The 24882-nt window shown below is 40.2% G+C and overlaps 1 protein-coding gene across 7 annotated transcripts in view; it reads left to right on the top strand.

Annotated features, from left to right (window-relative positions):
- add3a (adducin 3 (gamma) a) overlaps positions 1 to 24882 on the top strand; it is a 91491-nt gene that overhangs the window by 58044 nt on the left and 8565 nt on the right. For all 7 annotated transcript variants that reach the window (XM_066693693.1, XM_066693699.1, XM_066693695.1 and 4 more), the window contains 11 exons: positions 3347 to 3574; positions 10512 to 10650; positions 12141 to 12292; positions 12398 to 12478; positions 17885 to 18034; positions 18242 to 18385; positions 18752 to 18850; positions 19971 to 20144; positions 21985 to 22245; positions 22978 to 23082; positions 23969 to 24058. In XM_066693693.1, coding sequence (XP_066549790.1) covers positions 3380 to 3574; positions 10512 to 10650; positions 12141 to 12292; positions 12398 to 12478; positions 17885 to 18034; positions 18242 to 18385; positions 18752 to 18850; positions 19971 to 20144; positions 21985 to 22245; positions 22978 to 23082; positions 23969 to 24058 — 1590 coding nt within the window. In that variant the 5' untranslated portion in view covers positions 3347 to 3379. The remainder of the gene's footprint in view (positions 1 to 3346; positions 3575 to 10511; positions 10651 to 12140; positions 12293 to 12397; positions 12479 to 17884; positions 18035 to 18241; positions 18386 to 18751; positions 18851 to 19970; positions 20145 to 21984; positions 22246 to 22977; positions 23083 to 23968; positions 24059 to 24882) is intronic.

The raw sequence follows: 24882 nt of genomic DNA on the forward strand, positions 1-24882 counted from the left end.
TATTCATCTGACGTGCGGAGGAATTTCTCTTGCACCTCTCCATGTTGTATCATTATTCCCGGAGCCCCGTGGCTGTTGCGATTCTGGCGTACAGTTGCTTCTGGTTTGTTCTCTAGCGATGGAATGCTCCACACACGGCATTCTCTTATCCAACTAGGGATTAACGTCAGATGTACACAACACTGTGGTTGGACAAACCTGGGAGTGATTAAGTGATCATAATCTTCAGTTGACAAAACTGTGTACACTAGGGAAGAATGAAAGAACGTCATTAGTTTTACTTTCTGGTACAGAGAATATGGAATCCCATGTACATTTTAAAAACAAAACTCCCAAGTTTGTTATGTTTAAATAGATTTGCACTACTTCAAAATTGGATCCGCTGAGGTAGTTTAATATTCAGCAGGGTGAATTCATGTCCTGTTGCTTGATTTAGTACAGAGCACACACAACAAATACACCACACTGCTGAGAGTTGAAGGAAGCTGCCATGCAACTCATTTGGGTTGTAACTTCATCTTTATGGACTGGTCTCAATTACTGTCCTACCTTTGCTCTAATGCAGAGATGTTGAAGAGAATAGAACCAAATCTGATTTTTTTTTTTTTTTTATCATCTTGACAAACTTAATTTGGTAGATTTGACAAAGCCTAGGACCTCCCATAGTTTACCTCGTCTGACCTGAGATTTCTGCTTTTTTATAAATGTAAGAAGGGTGGAGAATTATACTTTCCTTCTTTGCAGATTCTGGTTTCAGTTCTCATTTACTGTAGTCATATTGCACAGTATGTGGAGTAAAACGTTCACTCCCAGTTTGTCACAGCTGTTGGTATTTTTGATAAACTTTGTCAATCTTTGGTTTTAACCAACCTCATTCTTGGGTGCAGAATTTTTAGTTTGAAGTTTGTATTCTGCGTTTTCCATTTTAAAAGTGAGTGTTAGATGGCAAGCTTGATGGGACCAGTGTTTGGTTAACACTTTCATATCGCTAGACTCCAATTTGTCACTTCTTGGAAGTAGGTAGAGTATGATAAGTTGAGAGTTAATTCTGCAGATCTGTTGTATTCCTTGGCACTTCTGCCAAGTAGTGAACCAAGTATTGTGTACATCTGATTGCAGTGTTGCCATGGTCCAACGGCGTATATTATAAGAAGAAAAAAAAAAAAAAGCATTATTAATTCTTGCTGTTAGGGAGTTGTCTTTCTAACTTGTAAGAACATATTTCTACATTACTGCTAGAAAGACTGATGCATTAATTTTCACACTGGAAAGTCTAGTGTTACAGTAGTCTCAGGGCTATATAGAAAACTAACCTTTTGTTTGGTTGTAAGTTGATTTTTTTTTAATTCTATTCTAATTCATCGAGAGGGAATTTCCTTAGAATAGCAGAATTTCAAGTGTAAAATCAATTTTCGTTAACTGATACCATTACATAACTGTAACACTAGTATATAAGTGTATATAGCAGTGTAATGGTTTTGTTTTGTGTTCCCCTCTCGAGTTTATTGGTTTTGCCTGTAATCAGACCCACGCTCCCACGCTCTGTAATCACCCACCCTAGGAGTGGTAACATAATTCAAAGCACCTTAGGAGTTGTAAATTTAAGAAGGTACATTTTGAAAGACTAAAAGCCTTATATTCAGATAAATCCTATGTGGGTGGCTATTCCTTGCCCCTCTCCTAAATTCCTCCCCCAGAGGCAATATTGTAAGGGCGTGTGTGTGCTAATTGTCTCCTAAACTTTAAATTAATTTCAAGATGCCCATCCACTGACCTCCAACCCTTTGCCCCCGGTAGCTTTGGCCCCGTTTCATGAACGCATGACAGGCTTGTTGGCACTGCAGCATGCACAGGTTAGTCACGCTCCCAGAGTGCACTGTGGCAGCCCGACCCATGAGCCGAGGAGATGAATTGAGAAACGTCACCGCCCGTCTTCCAAACCAGTCTCCCCGTTTCCTCCAGACGTCCTCCGAGCCAAGACATCACTTGTGCTCAGGGGTGGTCAGTGCCAGCTTCAAGGTAACTGAGCATTGTGCATTGTGCTCTTCTCTGCTGGATCTCTTCCATTCAGGACTGACTCAGGCCAGGGCCCTGCCTCTTCCTCTTCCCCTTTCTTTTTCTTCACACCCAGTTTTCAGTAACTGTGGTTTAAAATTAGGGGGGGTGGAAGGGGAAAAAAAACAACTAATTTTAAAGTATTGACCTGTGTGAGGAGCTTAATGCATCGCAAAGCAAAGAATCCTACCCCCCCCCAGCAGCCCCCTCTGACTGATTCAGGAGGTTGTGAGAGGAGACCATCACAAGTATAGCTTTTCAGTGCAGCTTGAGACTCCGAAGAGCTGCACACACGTGAGCCTGCTGCAATTTCAAAATGATCCCAATTATAGGACTTTTTTTTTCCCTCTCCTTCCCTCCTGTTGAAACCGCAAGGCACCATCTGGTCAGGCAGGGGGTTTTGCTGCCAATCATTAATGCGCCAGAGCTTAACCTCCCCTGAAGAGCCTCACAATGGATCCTGGATAATTGAGTCTCGTCAAGCATTTCTGAACTCGGCTGCGGCAGGATCACACATTGGAGCAAAACACGCCTGTAAACTTCCAAACAATCGCTCGAGAGGGGGTGTGTAGCAAAGAGGCAGGATCGGTCAGTTTCCTCCTCACCTCCTCCGCTACTGGCAAAGGAATCGACCATTCTGGACAGGATGTGCTTTTAAAAAAAAAAAAAAAACTTGCTCGTCTTGGTCAAGAGTTTTCTCATAGTGTAATCGTGTGAGAAGCAGGAAGCTTTTGCGAAAGTTTTGTTGGCATCAAATTTGAGTGTTCTTTAACCCTAAGCTAAAAAACATGGTTTCACTGGTGAAAGTTCTAAATATTTAGAAGTTAGATTTTTGTATTCCTGTACAAGCCTTGAAAAATATCTGATCACTTTCTTCTCATAGGTAAAGTTGTGGGGTGTTACTTGTGACTGAATTTGCACAATGAGAATTGGTCTTCCTTGATTCTAGCTGATGTATATTACACATGCAACTTGTTACACGAGTAATTGCAGATTTAATAGTTTGTTCTCCCCAATGCATCTGTGATTGTTTTGAACCCTTCCATAACAACAGTTGTAGAAATAAACAATGGCACAATAGTTACGGAAGCGTTCCATAAATATTTAACTTTGGACTTGCAAGGCAATGCTTCCTTTGGGATTGTCTGTGTTCTTGGCGTGAGTTTGAGGGCCTTTGTCATGCCATATATGTGTTGTCTGCTGCACGTCACAACCACTTGCTGCACAGGGTTCCCTTGTCGCTAAAGTTTTCTTCTGTCCTCCCACCCCCACCCCTTTTATTTTGTTCCAGGTGAAGATACAAGTCAGAAAAGAGCAGTGAAGCATGAGTACAGAAGCTAGTCAGGGGGTGGTGACAACCCCTCCCCCACCCAGCTTGGGCCACAAAGAGGGCTACTTTGACCGTATCAATGAAAATGACCCAGAGTACCTCCGTAGCAGGAACATGTCGCCTGACCTGAGGCAGGATTTTAACATGATGGAGCAGAAGAAGAGAGTCACTCAGATTTTGCAGAGTCCAGTGAGTATCTTCCCTTTTTTCTGTGGAACTTGTCTTGAAAGTAGAAACTTTGCTGTTTCTCTCCACCTCGGATACACCAGCAGACTGGAGCCACAGGTTTATGAAAATCTACGTTGCATCCAAAACTGCTCAGGGGAGAAGGAGTGGGAGGGGTAAAAGTTGTTGGAATAGGTAATGTTCTGCTTTTATTGATATCAAAAAGGTGATGTGACCTAAATGCCACAAGTCTGTGAGGGTCTTTGCTCAGTGTTTTTGCAGCAGTCGAAGAAGTTGGCAGATAAGGAGAGCATTCCTATTCAACAGCTAGTTATTCCCCACTTCCTCTTAGCACTGCAAGCAATGTGTGCACTTGTGGGAGTGGAGTGTTGGATAACTCCCAGGTGTTCCCTTGAAAAATGTCAGTTTTCTTGTGCATCAGAGCAATAGCTTAGCCTATTGTTTATCTACACTTAATGTTTAAAATGGTCTTCAGTTTATTATGCATTTCTTTAATGCTTGCTGTAGCTTGGATCTCAGTGTCCCATTTATTAAAAAAACATGTATGTCACTCGTTTTGCAAATATTCCTAGAGCCTGACTTTACAAGCAGTTTGGAGAAGAGCTGGCAAAGAACAGGCACCTGTGAAAGCTGGGTCTTCGTAAACATTTTGGTTGAGCCTGTAGGAAGGACCAATTTCCCATGTTCTCTGCCAGCACAAAATTGTGTGCCAGAAGGATAGAAAGTAAATCAATTAGTGCCGGTATACTTGCACTCGACATCTTTTAATAGTTTTAAATGGCTGTGTCAGTGTTGATATGGATGCCAAGATGTCAAGCTACCCTGTTTTGGAGTTGTTGTTTTTTCTGCCTAATTCCCAGTGTAGACTCCTTGGATTCATTTCATTTAGACTTTCTACAGCCACATTGTGTCCAGGTTGCTCCCTGAAAACACACAGTACCCCCCCCCCCCCCGCCCCGGCCATCATATTGATCAGGGCTTGGTAACCTTGGCTGTGTCATCCCGTTCCATTCCACGGTCTTTAGTCCAATGTTTTTAAGTGAATGACGTTCACGGGTTGACAGGCTTAGCATAATGTGATCATTGATACTAACTACACTGCAATTATCTGTTCATTGACTTGTGGAGCGTGGGGGTGGTGTTGTGGTCTGATCTCTATGTTCAGTCAACTCCTTATAAGTGCATAGCAGATAATTGCGTAGCAGGCAGCTGATCCCGTTTTAAAATGCATAGTTTTTCATGGCAACATAATTCGGATTAGTGCATTAGTGTACATGGTGCCATTCACAATTTAACCATGCATTTTACACCTGATAATTGAATAGTGCTGTCCACTCCAGTGCAGTATTGTCCATGTTCTGGTGCTTGCATAGGATAAAGTTTTTTTTTGCTTTTCTTATAGATTTGACTCTTTGCTTGCTACTGTAAGGAAAAGCCTTTTTTGTTTTTAATGCATTTTAGGCTTCCTTTACAGCTAATAGCTGAAGCCCACTGTGCACTGTACTGGTGATGGATCTGATTTAGTCATGCATATGTACAGTGGGGGGAAAAAAGTATTTGATCCCCTGCTGATTTTGTACGTTTGACCACTGACAAAGAAATGATCACTCTATAATTATAATGGTAGGTGTATTTTAGCAGTGAGAGACAGAATAACAGCAAAAAAATCCAGAAAAACGCATTTCAAAAAAGTTATACATTGATTTGCATGTTAATGAGGGAAATAAGTATTTGATCCCCTATCAATCAGCAAGATTTCTGGCTCCCAGGTGTCTTTTATACAGGTAACGAGCTGAGATTAGGAGCACTCTCTTAAAGGGAGTGTTCCTAATCTCAGCTCGTTACCTGTATAAAAGACACCTGTCCACAGAAGCAATCAATCAATCAGATTCCAATCTCTCCACCATGACCAAGACCAAAGAGCTGTCCAAGGATGTCAGGGACAAGATTGTAGACCTACACAAGGCTGGAATGGGCTACAAGACCATGGCCAAGCAGCTTGGTGAGAAGGTGACAACAGTTGGTGCGATTATTCGCAAATGGAAGAAACACAAAATAACTGTCAGTCTCCCTCGGTCTGGGGCTCCATGCAAGATCTCGCCTCGTGGAGTTTCAATGATCATGAGAACGGTGAGGAATCAGCCCAGAACTACACGGGAGGATCTGGTTAATGATCTCAAGGCAGCTGGGACCATAGTCACCAAGAAAACAATTGGTAACACTACGCCGTGAAGGACTGAAATCCTGCGGCGCCTGCAAGGTCCCCCTGCTCAAGAAAGCACATGTACAGGCCCGTCTGAAGTTTGCCAATGAACATCTGAATGATTCAGAGGAGAACTGGGTGAAAGTGTTGTGGTCAGATGAGACCAAAATCAAGCTCTTTGGCATCAACTCAACTCGCCGTGTTTGGAGGAGGAGGAATGACCCCAAGAACACCATCCCCACCGTCAAACATGGAGGTGGAAACATTATGCTTTGGGGGTGTTTTTCTGCTAAGGGGACAGGACAACAGCACTGCATCAAAGGGACAATGGACGGGGCCATGTACCGTCAAATCTTGGGTGAGAACCTCCTTCCCTCAGCCAGGGCATTGAAAATGGGTCGTGGATGGGTATTCCAGCATGACAATGACCCAAGACACGCAGCCAAGGCAACAAAGGAGTGGCTCAAGAAGAAGCACATTAAGGTCCTGGAGTGGCCTAGCCAGTCTCCAGACCTTAATCCCATAGAAAATCTGTGGAGGGAGCTGAAGGTTCGAGTTGCCAAACGTCAGCCTCGAAACCTTAGTGACTAGGAGAGGATCTGCAAAGAGGAGTGGGACAAAATCCCTCCTGAGATGTGTGCAAACCTGGTGGCCAACTACAAGAAACGTCTGACCTCTGTGATTGCCAACAAGGGTTTTGCCACCAAGTACTAAGTCGAAGGGGTCAAATACTTATTTCCCTCATTAACATGCAGATCAATGTATAACTTTTTTGAAATGCGTTTTTCTGGATTGTTTAGCCGTTTGTCTCACTGTTAAAATACACCTACCATTAAAATTATAGACTGATCATTTCTTTGTCAGTGGGCAAACGTACAAAATCAGCAGGGGATCAAATACTTTTTTCCCCTCACTGTACATGTGTGCATAGTTGTCTTTAACTTACAGATTTATATTCCTGTTAAGTGCGTAACATCACGGCAGTCCTAAGCCAATACAATTATCCTCTATGAACAGTTGTTTGTCTATAGTTAAGCAGTAAGGTGAAGCATGTAATTACGGAACATTCTCTCATTTCAAAGTTTTCAGGAATACTTTCAATGCTAAAAATAATAAAATAAGGGGACTAGAGTCTGAGAAACTGTATTGGTAGTTAAAAGTAGAAGTATTTATTGGCAGATTCCCTTATCCAGGGTGACTTACAACATAAGCGCAGTACAAAGTGTAACTAAAATCAACACTTTTTAAATGCATTTTATAATGGTCAGGTTGATGCTCATCGTAGAACCTCTTAATGCTCATTTAGTTCCAAAATAGATTACCCTGTCATGTATGAAGTGTTTTGCTTTCCCTTTGTCCTTTCCACTTAACCATTAAAGCAATTGTTTCTGTGTAGATTATAATACCCATTGCAATGAATATGAATGCTTAGCTGCACAGCTTCAGAGTATCTTAACATTTTGCAGAATGCAGAAACATTTTGCCATACTATAATAAACATCCTAAAGATGTCTTAATCCTCAGATTTATAATGGGTATTTTCTGCAGGACTGCAGTATTAGATCAGCCTGAGACGGCCCATCTCCTGATCCGATCCCTTTCTGAATGGACACGTTGAAAGAAGCGGTCATTCTCATAGAGCTAGAGGCTCCTGTGATTGTGATGCCACTATCCTCCATATCAGTGACAAAAGCAGGCTGAACAGCTGCATAGCAGAAAATGCATCGAATGTTTAGGGTTCTGTTTTGAGGTTGCGGTTTGTGCTCTAGGATTGCTGCCTCACCAGACAGTGAGCAGGTGTTCACCAATACTTACGAACGTGTAAACATGTAAATTGTTTTTTCTGACCGGTGTGCTTAAAATATTAAAGATTATATTACCTTTCCTCCTGCCCTGCATTGATGGAGTGAATTGTTATCCATCCAGTGAGTAAAATGACACACAAAATTGCCTTTGCTCGTCATTGTGTGATTTGGTTAGCAAATGCGTTTGCAGCCTGACTGCACTCCTAGACTTTCTGCACCCAACAAGTTCTTGTGTATGCACTCAATAAGTAATGTGTGGTTAGGTTATTCTGTAGAATACCATTCAACTTCAAATTGGAAAGTATTCTAATTATGACAAGCAGAACAAAATAACGAGACCTATATGGTAAATGTATAATACAGCAAACGCACAATCATCACTTTTTTTGAGGAAGAGAGCTTTTCATGTGTGAATCACAGAGCCACAAGCAAAGAATTTTGCCACTGTGAATCACCATGACTACTGTGCTATTAGATGTAAGGAAGTGTTTGGCTGTTTCCCAATGCCACAAAAAGGAGTGTATAGGGTTTACAAGAATGCATTTACAGCCCTTTTGTGGGAATCAGTCAATGGCTATAAATTAAGATTGCCCAACCCAGAGGTGCGGAAATTCAGTTTAAATTGGGACTGGTGCAGATGGTTGTAAATGTAATGCAAAGACTGTTCCGATGTTAAATTGAACATAGTGCTTTTACACAGTCCCCTAATATTGTACCTAATATTTGTGTGCTCCTGCCAAAAAAAATGTATAGTTCTTTGATGCGGTCCACACATTGGTATGTCTTTAATCTGCAGATTTTAAGTGCTTAATTTAATAGTTTAAATAGTGACCGCATCGAATACTGTCAGTTTTTTAAATTTGTGATAACCTCATCGTGAATCAGTTACATTATTACTCAGGGAAGTGGTAGTAATAAAACCAATGTTTGTCAATTTTAAATCCATTATGCATGGTCAAATATTAGGATGATTTTACAGGATTTTCCTAAACAAATATTACAATGCAATAATTCAGAATTATTGAATCGACAAGTTACTGTTAATCGAATGCAATTTTGAAACTCAATTTGGTTTTTCCCTCAGTTTTAATGGTCTTGGTGTCATGTAAATCTTAATCTAGCAGTATGAAACCAATGTATATTCTATAGCTTTAATTGAGCCAGGAGCCATACAGACGTTAAGAGACCTTGATGCAGTGGTATTGATTTGTAGTTTTAAGGTTTTGGCCTTCAAAGATTAAATGAACACACTGGAAGATTCCTTTCAAAAACATTAAAAGAGCTTTTCCATTAGGATGTCTGTGGAAACTTAGCATGACTGCACTATGTAAATGCATCACTTGCTGTGCCATCACCAGTAAACTGCTGATGTCTTCAGTACCATACAGTGTAACAGTATTTTATGAGCAAATCTCGAGCATACCAGTTTTCTCCAGAAGGGTATTTTGTACAGGAATATCCCCAAAAGAAGGCTTCATTATTCAATTTTTCTATTTTTGTTAGAGGTTTATCTTTGTTCCTTCTCTGAAATGTGCTTAGTTGGATTTTTAAATTTAGTATTTTTTTTTCTGTGCAAAAGATTTAAAAATAGAATCCCTGTGCTCCTGGAAAGGAAGGGGAAACACTCTACCCAGTGTAGTTACTAGGCAACATTCTTCAAGTGGTCATATCAATTCATGTTAATGATGAAGCCAATCCTGAAGGATTTTGTCCTTTAACTTTAGGCATTAGAATGTCTAATGTCAATACAAGCGTTACTTTATTGCAAGTTGTACAAGTTCCAGCTATGACCTGTGAGGTTTTTTCAACATTGGTTTGAAAGATGGAATCAAACCAGCCTTAAAATAAAATTATAAAAATAAACTAATTTATCTCCGAAATGAAGCAGCTCAGATTATTTTTTTTCTCCATATCTTATTTTGCTTTTCCTCTTTCTTCAAGCTTTGCAACTGTTGTGAAAATACTGTCCACACCTTGTAAAAACAATCTTGAAATGGTTAGACAATGTAAATGACTCTAATCTAAGGTGCAGTGCATTAGATAAAGCCACAAAGAGCCGTTTGTATTATCTTCCATTGTAACTAGAACTTGCTATCTGGTAAGTGTGCAATGGTTATGCCTGCGCAGGACTCTGGGCTCTGCCATAACCTCAACTGATCGACTGAGGAGGGGCAGCAATGTGTGATTCAAAGATCTGCACTGGTTAAATTTATTTCTGTGCTCTTCCAAACTCGAGGGTGTTTTTTTTTTTTTTTTAAGCTCAAGTTTGTGAGTAATTAATTTTGTTTTTCCTTGTACCCTGAAATTCAATTGCATGAGTCTGCACCAAGTGTGACACGCACCTTGGCCTCAAGCACAGCAGCCTTCCCATAATTTTCCCAAATTTTAACCAATAGTTATGATCAAATTGGTATGATCAGTAATGTAAAGTCCAATAAAAACTCCAATTAATTGATTTTCCATACTTGGTAGGATTTGCATTAACTGATTTATTATAAAGACTAAGTCAAAAGGAGTAACTAAAAGGCTTAAAATCAACAGTGGGGGCAAAAATGTCATTTTGTGTAAGAATTAAACCGTATGATGGTTATTACCCAGTTAATTCTTAGATCTGGGTGATGGCATCAGCTAGTATCAGTGTTTGGGTTACTGAAGGAAACGCCAAGGTATTTTTTGAAGGTCTGGGCCAAGGCTAATGTCCTCACCACTGTGAAGGAAGAACGGATGGTTACGGTTGACTGAGATACACAGGCCTCATTGCAGTGTGGCCTGTTCATGAGCAGCTCTATGAATGTATAGGACACTGGCTATGCCAGGACAGGGATTAAGATTGTGACATCAGGTCTCTGTGCTTAGAGAATCTGTGACTGAGGAAGTGTGGGATGCCAAGAAGTAGGGTTTTAATCTGTTGCGCTTCTGTTTTGATATCCAGGCCTTCAAAGATGAGCTGGAGGGCCTCATCCAGGAACAGATGAAAAAGGGAAACAACCCCACGGGGCTTCTGGCTTTGCGGCAGATTGCAGACTTCTTCATGGCGAGCTCGGTCGCAGGTTTCTCCACGTCCCCTCTTAGTAAGTACCAGTACATTTGAGGACGCTCATCTACTGGGGCAGGTGAAGGCACACAGCCTTGGTCTTGCACAATTTGTTGTATTATGATTTTCCTGGTAAATGGATCTGCAACCATTTTTTTTTTTTTTTTAAGAACGTCTGTAATTAGGATCGCTTATCAACATTCGTATGTTGCAATGCCTTTCCCTACTGAGAAATGTCAAAACAAATGTAATGTTCAGATTCATCGCAGTGACCATTGACAAGCTCTGGAGTTTTCTCTTGATCAGAAGTGAATTAGTCGGTTTCCCTTTGATTGCGGATCTTTTATGCGTTTGTTGCAGATGTTTTAATGAACAATTTGATTTGTATGCCCTGTGTAATTGGATTCCACGAGCCGGGAGGCCTGCATAAAATGCTGATGCCGTAAAACAAGTCTGTGCAGCCAGGCTGATTAAAATTACTGTCAGTGCATTGTGTAGAATTGTGCAAGACTACACCACTGGTCTGCTTATGGCAAACCGTGTATGAATCAGCACTGAACACAAATTTAGAGGCATGTTTGAATTACTTTTAGAGAATAATCGCATTTAATTTTATCAATAAAATGTGCATATGAAGGTTTATTAAATTTTCCTGCACAGGGAGGTGGAATAGTTGGTGCTCTGCAACTACTGTATGGTACAAATTTAAACTTTCATTGCTAAGTACGATGGATTCAATTTCCAGTTTTAGATTCCATATAGCACGGGTATTGAACAAAAGTGTTACCACAATTCTGCAACAGGTTTATATTTGTCTGCTCTGGATTTTATTAACTACGCATTATGGGTTTGTAGTATAAACTTTTGTGAGGAAAATTTGGTTCTCCTTGAAGTGGTATTTTTACTCTAAACTCATTGAGTCTTTTGAGGTTTACACTTCCAATTTTTTTTTTTTTTTTATTGGATGTTCATCAAATTATTATAACCAGTATGAGCTTGTGATTGGGGGGACTGGGTTGGGATACAAACTTTTTATTTTAATTATTGTGGTTTATTGGTATTTGTGTTTCTGTGGTTTATCCATAACACCAGGACCTATTTGTACTGTACTCTAGGCAGTATTGGGAAGACATTTTAATCATTGGAGTAATGCCTTCTAGACAAGATTGAATCGCTTTACCCCAAAGAATCAAACTCCTAGACACCTGCTGTAGAGCAACATGCATGCATACACACACCTGTCACCATTGTGTTGCACCCTGGAAGAGTAAGCCATTGTTGTACAATTTCTGTCCTGCAGATTTGTTGAAAACCTAAATGGCTCAAATGTATATCGTGCTTTTGTGATTTCTTCACTTCATGAGACTGTTGAAAATACAGCACTACTGTGGGGCAGTCCTATTTTAATGTTTGTTCTTTAGAGAGTGTAAAAGATAAAATTTTCCCAAGAAATGCAGACCAATGGGAATCGTATTCCCTCTGGTTTGTGATCTAAAAGCAGTCCTAATTTGCCTTCTGTTTTTCCAGGCCTGGGGATGGTAACTCCTATCAATGACCTGCATGGAGTGGAGTCTGCGGGTTTTGTTAAAGGGGAGAAGCAGACCCGCTGCAAACTGGCCAGCTTGTACAGACTCATAGACCTCTTCAGCTGGGCCCACTTTGCCAGCTGCTACATTACAGTACGTATGGCTCTCATTGTGGTGTGGTGTTCCTTGTCCAGTAGTCTCATGCTTGTAAAATGCACCATCTTCCCCCACAGTTCATCACCTTATTTTTTCATGCAGGTTAGGGTCAGCAAAGAACAAGATCATATTCTTATTCTTCCCAGGGGGTTGTCCTTTGCTGAAGCCACCGCAGCAAACTTGGTAAGTATTGTAGCAATTTTGCTTATTCCTGGGTCTCTGTTGGCTTTGTGACATTTACAACATTAGGAGGCAGCACAAACCAGCAGCAAAATAACTTGGACTGTTACCACACTTTCATTTTCTGAAACGGAACGCCTCATAGAAAACTTGGCAGAGACTTAACGGAAGTAGATGTCAAGGTTTTTCTTTTTATGGAAACTAATGCATTTATAGGTTAAAATACAGGTGTTCTAATTAATAACTCCTCTGCCACATCTGTAGAGCATTCGGTGTGAACCACATGCAAGAAGCATCAGAACTCAATGATAAGGTGCTGGTCATATTTATAACATTTGAGCCAGCTGCAATTATCAGTGTGAAATCTATAGAAATTTCAGATAATAACAAGGATATCCATGAACTTCTGTGTTCTGGGGGGAAAAAAATGCCGCAAGATTTCAAAGGCAGAACTTGTTCAATTGTGAGTAAATGGTCTTGGCAACACATCACAGCACCTTGAGAAAAGCCATGGCAAAGACTGCCAAGGTTTGAGTTCTTGTTAATCAGAAATTGATTTACTTAAAACATACAAGAGTGGTATTAAATGAAGTGTAAGAAAACAAAGAAAATCTCCCCCTGCAAACAAGTGTGAACGGAGTTTTCTATATTCTTAAATAAAGGAAGCTCCAGTTTAATTTGTTGGCCCACTTAAACCTTTTCCAGAGTGCTGCCCTTCACATCTGTGCAGTGCATGCACTGTATGTTGTGTGATAAGCTCAATCTAGCTGTATTTGCTGTGGGAGCTCCATTGTTGGCTCAGCTGTGTGGTAGGTGTTATTCTTAAAGAGGAAGTGGAACGAACATTGCTCAGGGTCTCTGAATCCAGTGGCACTTGGTTCTTTTAGAAGATAGGATTCCAAAAAAATTAATCTTGTACACCTGAGGGGTCCCGGTCTCTTCCTCTATGCTTATTGTATTTTGGCATCTTTTTCTGACATGGTACAAGCTCACGCAGTTAGTCCACAAACCTCATTAACTCAAATGTAACTGTTCTCTCCATGTTTCTAACTATTTAATTGTTTCCACACCTCAAATCAAGTGAATTTGTTTTGATGCAGCATCCGTAAAAGACATGGAAAAGGAGTTCTACCCAGTTGAGAACTTAGAATTGAGAATATATTGTACACAGAAGTTGCTTCAAATGTTAACACAATGTATACCTTTTTTTTTCCCCTCAAACTAAAACTCTGGTCCCAAGAGGTCAGAATTCATTAGTGTGTATGGCAGCTTTTTGCACGTCTCCCATTACATCGCGGTTCAGAGAAGGGCAACCATGAGTAACATCAGAGCCCTCAGGACACTCTCCTCCAATCCTGAAAGTGATTGCCTTCGACTTGTTACTTAAACGTGTAAAGACTTGCCAGAATGCGGTCCATGAATAGCAACATTTACAGGTGTGTTTACTTAAACCATCAATGCAGCAAGTGGTGATGAATTACTCTATTTTTCAACCTCTTTGTGTTTTAATGCTGCTTTACATACATGGCTAATATCCTTGTGTAACAAAGCTGTCTATTTAATTTGGATTTAATTTATAGTGTATGGTAGGGGAACCGCCATCTGCAGTGTATTGAGTGCACTGCCAGTGAGCCCTGCAGTTGAAGTCTTGTGTAACATCACATCAATGAAAAATGTAATGGAATTAATGTTCTGCCTGTTGGAATGGAGCCATTTATGAAGGGATACCCCCATTTTAAAGTGGGCAGAGTTCCTTTACTAACCCTGTGGTTAATAGGTTAGGCTGAGGTGTTTTGAAGGGCAGAGTAATTAATTGACTGATTTTTGTATTCAGTTTTCTCAGAAGGGGTTACATTGACCCTGACTGAGGTGATAAACCACAACTGCAAGTAGCGATTTGTATGAACTAATCTACACTGGGAGAAAATGCAAGAAACTGGTGGAAAAGACATTCCTTTCACCCACTCGTGCCGAACTTACTGGCTCTCATCAAATCCCAAACTGTTAGCATAAACTCTTTTTCCCCCCCCCCAATCATGAATTGTAAACTACTCCCAGATAATCTTATCTGAATAATTCAACACTTATTTTATGCCGCTTTAGGGACCTTTTTTTGTATTTGTAATGAAATTATCTGAACACACAGTAATTATGATCTGACTGGAATTTTCCCTAGAGATAGGAATGTGTGCAAGAAGGCATGGCCATGAGTTTGTTGCATTTGCTATAAGCGTGAAGTGTGTTAGCTTGGGGAATGGGGTGACAGGTGTTAATTGCACTACCAGTCATCTCTCCTGTGAAGAATGGGTGCTGCATCATCACCAACATTTGTTTATAAAATGAAAGCAGGAATGATTGCAATGAATAATTTCAAAATAATTCTGTAAACTATCCTCTAGCAGGGTTTCCAGTTTTGATTTTAAATGTGTTCCCAATTTTGACCAACCATACAGCCTGAATTGACAACCTTAACTTTAGTGCATCTAAAGGAAATTTAAAAACCAGTGAGGGGGAAAAAACAAAACTATATACAGTGTTTGCAATGTGTTAACTCTGTCCTGGCATTCCTCGTTAGCTTTTACTTTTTCTCTTGCCTGAACAGTGTTCAATTACCAGAAAAAGTCAAGCTGCGATCTCTGTAAAAGATGCAAAAGGAGAAAAGAGGTGACCAAAACATCAGTCACTTAGTTCTGACCTTGCAGAAAGACTTGCCAGATAGAAAAGGATATTTTAGCGCAGGGCTTCCCAAACTTTTCCATTCCAAGGCCCACTTGATCAACATCATAAATCTTTGAGGCCCACTATCCACAAAATTCAATTCAAAACATTTTTAAATTTAAATACATTAAATACATTTGCATAATTTGTCAATGACCTCTAGTAAGTGTATAGAATTGAATGAAAAAATTTTTAAACCATTAGTCCATATAAACAATGTAAAACATCCCCTTGTAGTTTAAAATGTGTTATGTCGAACAGTAATCATGTTTTAATTTATTTTTACAAGCACACGTTTTATATATAGGTAGGCTATTAATTTTTAACTTGCATGAAACCTGTTAACCTTCCAGTAAAAGCACTTTACTCTTAATAAACTGTATGTGTGGTGACGCATGCATGCTAGCTTTAATTTGTATTTTATTCAATAGAGAAAATAGTCGGAAATAACTAATTGGTATTAAAACTGTAAAACTCCTTGATGAATAAACCCCGGTGTTCAGTAACATTAACTATACTGAAAGTAGTAAATATGAAAGACACTGGAACACGGTAACCTTAATAGTTGGGTTAACTAAAGAAAGACTCCCTTCTACAGTTTGTCAACATTTTATTGTATACTGAAAAATATAAATCATAATGGGTAAATTGTAATGAACTTGGTATGGAGCTGCTTACTAACCATGGGATCATCTCCAGTTAGTGCGCTGCTTTCAGTTAGTTGCAATTGACCCATTAATCCTAATAAATTATGCATACTAATTTAAATTTACATTGATTAAATGATCCTGGAGATTGGTAGTTCCTCAGTGATGTACCACTTTTCAGTTGTACAGCTTACATTCAACTTTTTGGGTGTCTTCTGTGCATTTAGCAAAAAATCCTAAACGCCAGATGTTTTTCGAGACATTTGTTTAGTTTTTGCATTATATTGCACAACACTTTGCACAATGGCAGATAAACTAACACTAATGCAGAATAACCGAGTGGTCCACATGCATGCTGATAGATGGAGGATCGTACTCTTTCAGAAGAAAAGTTAGATTATCAGTGTAATTGTACATTTTCAATGCATTGTTTAAATTTAATCTGGTCCAATACCTGCTGACACAACGTTTAACTGTTATATTCCACAACTTTTATTTAAGTAATGGGCATTATACAAATCAAATGTTTTAATGCAGATAGACTACGAGTGATATCTGAAGTCAATGGCTGTATTTGAAACTGCATACTATACGTACTACATACCAACATTTCAGCCAATTTCTATCAACAAGAAAAAAAGTTATTTGTCACTTGACAAACCTTCGAATCTTCCAAGACAGGCCTAATTATAATAATTTAACCAAAAAATGTATTCCCTTTTTAAAAGCATTTTAAAAAGGTTTGCGGCCCACCTGCAGTACCTCTACGGCCCACAGGTTGGGAATCACTGTTTTAGCGGAACATAGTTTCTCACAATTTGTCAGCTATTTATTCAGTTCATCAGTCGCATTCCTCTCAGTTGACAATGGGGCACACTTTGGTCTTGCATGTTGCTAGACTGTCCTCTCCACTGCTTAATGATGAGCACTTCAGCCTTATGATATACATCGGCTTTATTTATCCTTTTGAACAAGTCTAAAAATTACAAGGCAAAAGCACTGGCGCTCTTATATGGGGGCAGGAATGGAGAATGGTATTTGTATGGCAAACTGTTATGCTTCCTTTCCCCTCCCCAAACACGAAATACTACTTTGGTTTCATTTTAACTTTCCTTCTCACTTGGAGTATATTTAGCTAGCCCACTGTTTGTTGTGATCTGCCACTGTGAAACCCCACGTTAGGAAATGACTTCATTGGAGCGCAGTGGATTAGGTTGACGGTAATCCATTCCAGCTGTGTGCGCATCTGCTTAAACCTTAACACCATACCTAAATTTAAAATGCAGAGACTTAAAATGTGCCCGCAGTAAGGATGGTAGTCTCAAATGTGCTCTCGCTGCGCTCATTTTCACTTAAAATAGCCCGTTAATCCTGCAGTTAAATAAAAATAGCTGTGTGTAGTACTTCGGTGTAGTATTGGCTGTGAATGACCGGCTCTATCGGACAGGGTACACAGTGCTGACTTCAGTGTTGACAAGTGATGCAACCCAGGCCAGTAAACATTGCAGGGAGAGAAAGTTGATGGTGAATGGGAGAGTGTGTCCCGGAAGAATTGCTAGCAGGTCAAGGACAATTAGATAACAACATATCTGCAGATGAAACGGTTTTGTCTGCTTGACAATGGATATTGATTAGATTTAAAGGTTTGTTTTGCTGTCGTCATTATTTCATTGTGCAGTTTATTGAGTTATACAGTGTCCTGGTTTTGGTGATTTAACATGAATCAGGGGGAGGGAGAGTCAGTGTCGGTCTAAACTATAGAACTAAAAGGAATCGAACCATAAAGGTTTAGGTGCTTGATGTTTTGAATATTTTGGATTCGGTAAACCACTTTTTTTTTTTTTCCCCAAGAGGTTTCATTTTGGGCTGCTCCAAGTAGCCATTATCTTTTACGAAGGTGGTAATAAAGTTTAGATATGGTAGGCATTGTTGTCCAGAATAGTAACTGCACAGTAGAAAAGTCTAGCAATTACACTGTACAGGCAGCACTCTTATGCCATGTTAGACACCAGTGCTGCTACATCTGTCCTTGCTTTGTTCCCAGATGAAAGTGAATATCATTGGGGAGGTTGTAGACCAGGGCAACACCAACCTGAATATTGACCTTCCTGGGTTCAGCCCCCACTCGGCCATCTACTCCATGCGCCCAGATGCCCGGTGTGTCATTCACATTCACACCCCTGCAGCCGCTGCCGTGAGTCCACACTTCCCTTTCTTTACAAAGATTAAAGATTAAAGTTGCTAGTGTATTTTGTTATACATTTAAAAAAAAAAAAAAAAAATACTAAAAGCTATGTTTTAATATATTTTTCATGTTGCCCTTCATTTACGTCCATTTATGTTGCCAAAACATAAGCACTACCATAATGGCAGTATGTCATTTCTATTCCTAAACTCACAGGTTTCATCTATGAAGTGTGGCATTCTCCCCATCTCCCAAGAGGCCCTCATTCTTGGAGATATTGCCTACTACAATTACCAGGGGTGCCTTGATGATCAAGAAGAGAGGATTGAGCTGCAGAAAGCTCTTGGCCCATCTAACAAGGTATTTTGTATTCAGTGTAAACCATGGTATGCCTGCTCACTTACCCCACTTTGAAACTAAGGGTTGTAGCATACCTGATTTAAAAAAATAAAAAGTAAAAAAAAGATTGACCTCCCAAAAGATCAGCCATTAACAGGTGATGGATCTTGATGAGAAGAGAAGTACAGATGTGCCCCCCCCCATTTTAGAGGTTGATTTTGCAGTTTTCTCCACTGCTGGGTAAATTGACAATTTTTAAAGCAATTTGCATACTTGGCAATTTCTAAGATTATAACTGGAAGAACTATAAAGCAGAAGTGAAAGGTTTAATTGTATTATGGGATATAGAAGGAATCTTTCCCAATTTCTAAACTTTTTTTTCCCCAGGTGCTGGTTCTGAGAAACCATGGAGTGGTTGCTCTTGGAGAATCCATAGAAGAGGCCTTCCATTATGTTTACACTGCCCAAATGGCATGTGAAATCCAGGTAAGAGCAGCATCTAGAGACCTTGCATTTCGTATGTCAAGGAGTTCATTTGAAAATGCTGTGTTTTTGTGTGTTGGTCCCTCCACAAATTATTCACAAAAGGTGTGGAAGTGACAGATTGGTCAGCAGTCTCGCATTAGCTGCTTTAGGTGTTGCACACAGCAGATATTCATCCAAGAAAAACTCCTGATTTGGTCACTGACTATGAATAAGAAATAGGTTCTCGGGGAAATTTGCTGAGCAAAACAACCCCTTTCCCATTTCATGTTAAAATTGTTTTGTCATTGGAAAGAATTGCAAGGTGTTTCCTGTGACGTTCATACTTGAAACGGGGTCCCAAAAGAATGGGCCGAGCGATCTGCGAAGCATCTGTTTAAACAATGTAACCAAACGCGTGAAGTCTAGAATAACATTCCCAAATGGCGTGGGCCAGAACACTTTGTACCGGCACTTTTATTTATTCACCCGGGGCAGTTCTGTCAGACACTCTCTTGGGTTTGGAGTTACAGGAGGAAGGAAGGGTGAAAGTGGCTGGACATTGACTGCAGTGATTCCATGTGGGATTTAAGTTTGCTTTTTACTTTAGTCCCCAACTATATTTAATTGAAGGAGGGTTCAATATGTTTGTAGTATATTTAAGCAATCATTCATGCATGTGTGATTTTGAATTTTTTTTTTTTCCTTTTCTCCATTTGTAGTACTTAAATGCATTCATGCTTTTCAATGTATTTTATTCTTGTAACCTAAGGTTTCATTTGTGCATCACTTCAGTATTTTAACAAATGCCACTTTTTAAAATGGTACTTAACAGCTTAATCACATAATGAAATCAGAACTTCTCTCAGCTTGGGAATTTGTCATAGTATTCGGCCTTGTAAGCGGTGAGGAAATTGTCAACAAGTGAGTGTAACCTGCTGTTTTAATGAGCATAAAAAAAATCCTAGTCTAAATCTCAGCCATGGAAAAAAATACAATAATCCACACTGCAAAGCCTATTTCATTTCTAAAAATAAACTAGCAGCATTGTGTGTGTGTGTGTGTGTGTTGAAGGGAGTGTGGAAAACGGTCCTCAGGCTTTGGTGTCATTTAAAATCCATATTCTGTTTTGTCCCTCCCACAGGTAAACGCGCTGTCGTGTGCCGGTGGAGTGGACAACTTGATAGTCCTGGACCTGGAGAAGTACAAGCCATTGACTCAAGGGGTGGCATTGGCTGGAATAAACATGGGCTCCCAGACCAAATGGAAAGCGGGTGAATTGGAGTTTGAGTCCCTCATGAGGATGTTGGACAACCTTGTGAGTAGTCCTGAATGTTGATCTCGTGGCCAAGGGCTCTTTACGGATGCTGCAGCAGACTTGAAATTGGCCCTGCTTTTTATAACCCTTTCATTGTTCATAATGCCCCGTACTGAAATGAGGTTTGTGTGCACAGCATGAAAATAGCCTTAAACAACTCGAGTTTACCTTGGGTGCTTCACAGTGCGTTACACTATTTGCTTTTTTTTTTTTTTTTTTGTTCTTTGCACTCCACTTCTGTGCATGGTGGAATTGTACATTTGGGCTCAAGATGAAGGCTGTTAGCATAGGAGCAATAGACTGCTTCTATTCAGTGGGCTGGATTTGTTGGCACTGCTGTGAGGCCTTAACCGTTGTCTAGGTTACATAACAGACAAACATCTGGACTTGACCAGAGGTCAGGGTGCTGCAGTCGGCTCCACATCTGTGCCTTTCGTGTCTTTGCCGTCGCTTTCTGACACTGTTTTTCGGTGTTCTGGCAGTGGGGTGCTGAAAATGAGGTGCTCTTCAAGCAGGACGCCTCATCAGGCCAGAAGTTTTTGCGGTTTGTCATTTTACGTCTGCTCTCTTAATCTCAACTCATTTATAGCGGTTTAGTAACCTCCCCAGATGCCAGAACTGCTTCTGAGTTTCAGACCAATAACCACATAATCAGACCGAGCCGATAGACTAGGAAATAAATCACATCTGTGCAGTCTCATTCTGTGCAGAGGTTGTCTTGAACTCTGATAGTCTTGTAGTCTCCTGTTTGTGTACACGGAGCCACTGTCGCCTCTTATCCGCAGTCCTAGAAAGCTGTATGCGTTTTTTATATATTCAAACCCCACTTGTCTACAGATATGCTTCAGTTGGAAAAGACTGTCAGGCTCTATAAAATGAGCAGAATAAGGGCACCCATGTTAATAAAGTATATTATCGAAGGGTCTCAAATGACGAGATGGCAAGTCCTTCAGCCAGCACATCATTGTTTTTCACCTTCCTGAGAGGCAGTATCCTAGGTATCTGGAAATTGCATCCACTCTCTCAGACTAAAGCGATTTATTAGGGAAAATGTCTGGAGAATTGCTTAGTAAATCTTCAGTGTTGGCACGCCGAAAAGTGTTCAGCCGCATCGCTCGGATTGATATGCAAGCGGTGCTGGGGCAGAGTAAATACCGAGTGACTTGAGATGGATTGCAGACTTTCTAAATTTGGGATTTTTTTTTTATTTTTTTTAAATGCACTCATCTTTTGAATCTATTCACTTTGTCGCTTCCCGAACTGTGCTGTAAATTAGTAGCATTTAACACTTAATCCCGTGTTTATCTGTAAACACAGATGCTCAAATTTAATTCCGGACATCAGCTGCTTGATTTGATTTGGACACATGAAATTTAGTTCAGTTCCAAATTGACATTTTCCTGTTTGAGAAGTTAAATTTTATATCCCTGTGCAGGGTATCGGTACCTCAAATCCACTCATAGTACAAACAGGACTTCTGCTAAGTATTAGGTATTAAGTAATAAGTTTTAAAATTGGGCACTCCCTTAATTTTATTTAATTTTTTGGTGGGGGGGTGGAGCATTTATAACCATTCCCTCTCCCATGGTCTTTTACTGTCCTTTTTTCCGGTCTTCTATTTTGTTCTAGTTTTTGTTTATGTATTTTTGCTTTATCATTGCCACTCTCATGCATTCGTCTGTGCTCCACTGGCAATAGTGTGTGTTTTTGTTCTGTTACAAAAGCAGTTGTCTTTTCAATTGCCTCTAGGAAGAAGTCCATATATACAAGCAGACAGAAAATGACATCGCTGTTTTTCTTTGTCATTTTTAATGAGCACCTTGTTTCTCCGGGTTGCTAGGGCTACAGAACCGGCTATGCCTACAGGCACCCCATAGTGAGAGAGAAGCCCCGACACAAGAGCGAAGTGGAGATCCCCGCCACTGTCACCGCTTTCATGTTCGATGACGACGAGATGATGGCACGTTCCCCCTTTAAGTTCCTGTCCCAGAGGCAACAGCGTGAGAAGACCAGGTGGCTGAACTCACCCAACACCTACATGAAGGTGAACGTGCCCGAGGCGTCGCAGAATGGGGAGAGTAGCCCCCGGACTAAGACGATGGTGAGTTTTAGCATTGGAACCCTACTTGTGCTGTGTCAAGTGTGTCCCTCAGGTTAAGGGCTAGTTTCACAAGTTTATGGTCACTTCCCCTCTCCTGTAGTACTCTAGTAGTAATAATGCATTAAAGCAGTCTTTAGAATCTCTTTGGAATGGTAAAACGGCCACCTCTTTAACAGCCTTGTTCACCTGTTCATTTTGTTGTGGATATAATGATGCTTGTATGATAGCACTTTAATCTTAGTCAACACAAAACTCACTCTATTAAGCAAAGGACTCTGATTTTGCCCATACTGGTTAAACCCACATCTAAACTCTTGCCCTTGACTGCCACTGGGAGGAAACTTGTGGAACTGCATCTTGTGGAAAGTTAATTCCTTCAGCATCAAATCATGAACCTTCAGTAGTGCCTTATTTTCACTGGCAGCAAGCACAGGTTTAGGCTAATCGTACATGTACAGAAAATGCTAATTTCTTTGCATTTCCTCCCGTGTGAAGGGTCTGTTTCCAGGACATGCAATTTAACAAACCATAACAGGAACAGTATGTTACAATACCTTATCAAATAAAAAGTGATGTGGAGGCATTTTCTAAAACCTTCGTACTATTTGCAAGGTTATTTGCAAGACGGCAGCAGTCCTTTTCAGGAAACCTTGGTAATGAAAGCTTACAGTATGATTTAATTAAACCTCTTTATAAATGGCAAACTAATCAGATTCTTGTCCTTTTTGATAGTGGATGAAGGCAGAAGATGCGGCTACCTCCATCAGAATCGAAGACCCCAATATGTTTGTCCCTCTCAACACAAACCCCAATGAGGTGCTGGCCAAGAGAAACAAGGTGAGTGAGGACATTTTGCCTTGCTAATGCACAGTCTGTCCAGTCGCGTCATGGCAATTTTAGTGCTTGAATATTGACGTCCTGTGGATTACAGCAGGAAGTATTTAATTCCTTTTCCAAACATTCTAATATTGACCACCTGATGATCGGAAACTGGCAATTACAAGCCGCTTCGTGCTCTGCTTTGGTTTAGCAAGCTAGGTTTTAACCCCTTCGTTTGTAACTGGAGAATCCTGTTTTGTTTGGGAGTTAATAAGCGTTTATTTTTAGTCTTATTACTGAAGGCTTGACTGATTTGGTTTCTAATGTCCTTGCAACAGAAGCTGAGACTTGGTTAAACAATTGAATTGACCTAAGCAGCTGCTAAGGTACAGGATAAACAAGAGCATGGGGGGCCTTTTTTGTTTTGCATTCTTTTATGCTGGTATTTCCAAATGTAAAACTATAATAGGCTTCAAAGCAGTGTCCATGTCACCCAGCATGGCAGAGGTTAATAGGCCTTCAGTGTCTGTTTAGACTCCACAGCTGAAGACTTTTCTCCAGGAGTGCAATACCACAAGTCTGTGCTTGTTTTCACTGCCACCCAGTGTTCTGGTTTTGAATTGCAGCTTGCCTTTGCTTGAAGGGAACGAAACTATAATCTGATTTACAAATGTAATAGATCTTAATTCAGTTACAGACTAAGGAGGTATAACAAACCATAGTTAATTGAGGAAGTAAAAGCAAATATCTGTGTATAGATTATATATGGCATATACATAAGGGATATAAGGGGTTTCAAGGGATGGGAATCTTGGATCAGTGTCCTGGTTTTTCCGAATGAAGGAATAACCTGATCATTCGTGGGATTGTTCATTTTGTCTGGTAACGGTCTCTGCTTTTTTAGATCAGAGAGCAGAACAGGTTTGACCTGATGACAGCAGGACCCCAGTCCCAGCTACTGGCTGGCATTGTGGTGGATAAGAAGCCAGGACCAGTAAGTATCTCCTGCAGTTTTGAGATTTGATTTTAAAAGATGGCTTGTCATCCTGTCAGTCGGGAATGGGCAGCTGCAGTCTTCAAGAGTCTTTTTTTTCCCCTATTCAACTGAATTTGGTGAGCAACACAGCTGAACTAACAATACACTTAAAGGGCCAAACCTAAAGCATTCTTACACTGGTACTATTATAAATGGACATGGAAGTGGCCAGTTTACATTTTACACTCACCCCGACTGTTTTATACACCTCTGTATGTGTACTCAAAGTGTGCCTGTGGTTATAAATGTAATGACAGACTAGTATTTTGCCTTGATCATTTGGTATTGTTTTCCTTTATGCTCAGATCTACATTCAGGTAATTTTGTGTGTTCTCCAGAGTGCAGTGGTTTGGAGTGCGTTTGTTCTGTGTGTGGATTTTGGGTTTGTAATTTCAGGGCTAATAAGTTTGCATGATGTAGTGAGTTGATGTGACCTAAAATATACAGAACTGTGCCATAGACTTATGAAACCCAGTGAGGTAGAAATGGCATGTCTTGTGGGGTTTGTCATGTGTAGCTGTCAATCTCTTCAGTTGTCTGTTGTAACTACAAATTTAAGAAACAAACATTCATACCTCCTCTGATAGGTACCTACGTAACCATTTCGATGCTATTGGTGGTGGATCCTAGTCTTTTTTTTGTTAATCATTGTAAAACCAAATTCATAACATTTTACTTTTCAAATCAACTGTCATTGAGAGGCTACTGATGCTACAGTGGTCCTCTGCATTGAATACCAGGTGTTAGGGATTCTTTCATGCCATTTCTACCTGGCTCAATCA

The sequence above is a fragment of the Amia ocellicauda genome, chromosome 20 (assembly GCF_036373705.1).
Source record: "Amia ocellicauda isolate fAmiCal2 chromosome 20, fAmiCal2.hap1, whole genome shotgun sequence".
In the NCBI taxonomy this organism is placed as follows: domain Eukaryota; kingdom Metazoa; phylum Chordata; class Actinopteri; order Amiiformes; family Amiidae; genus Amia; species Amia ocellicauda.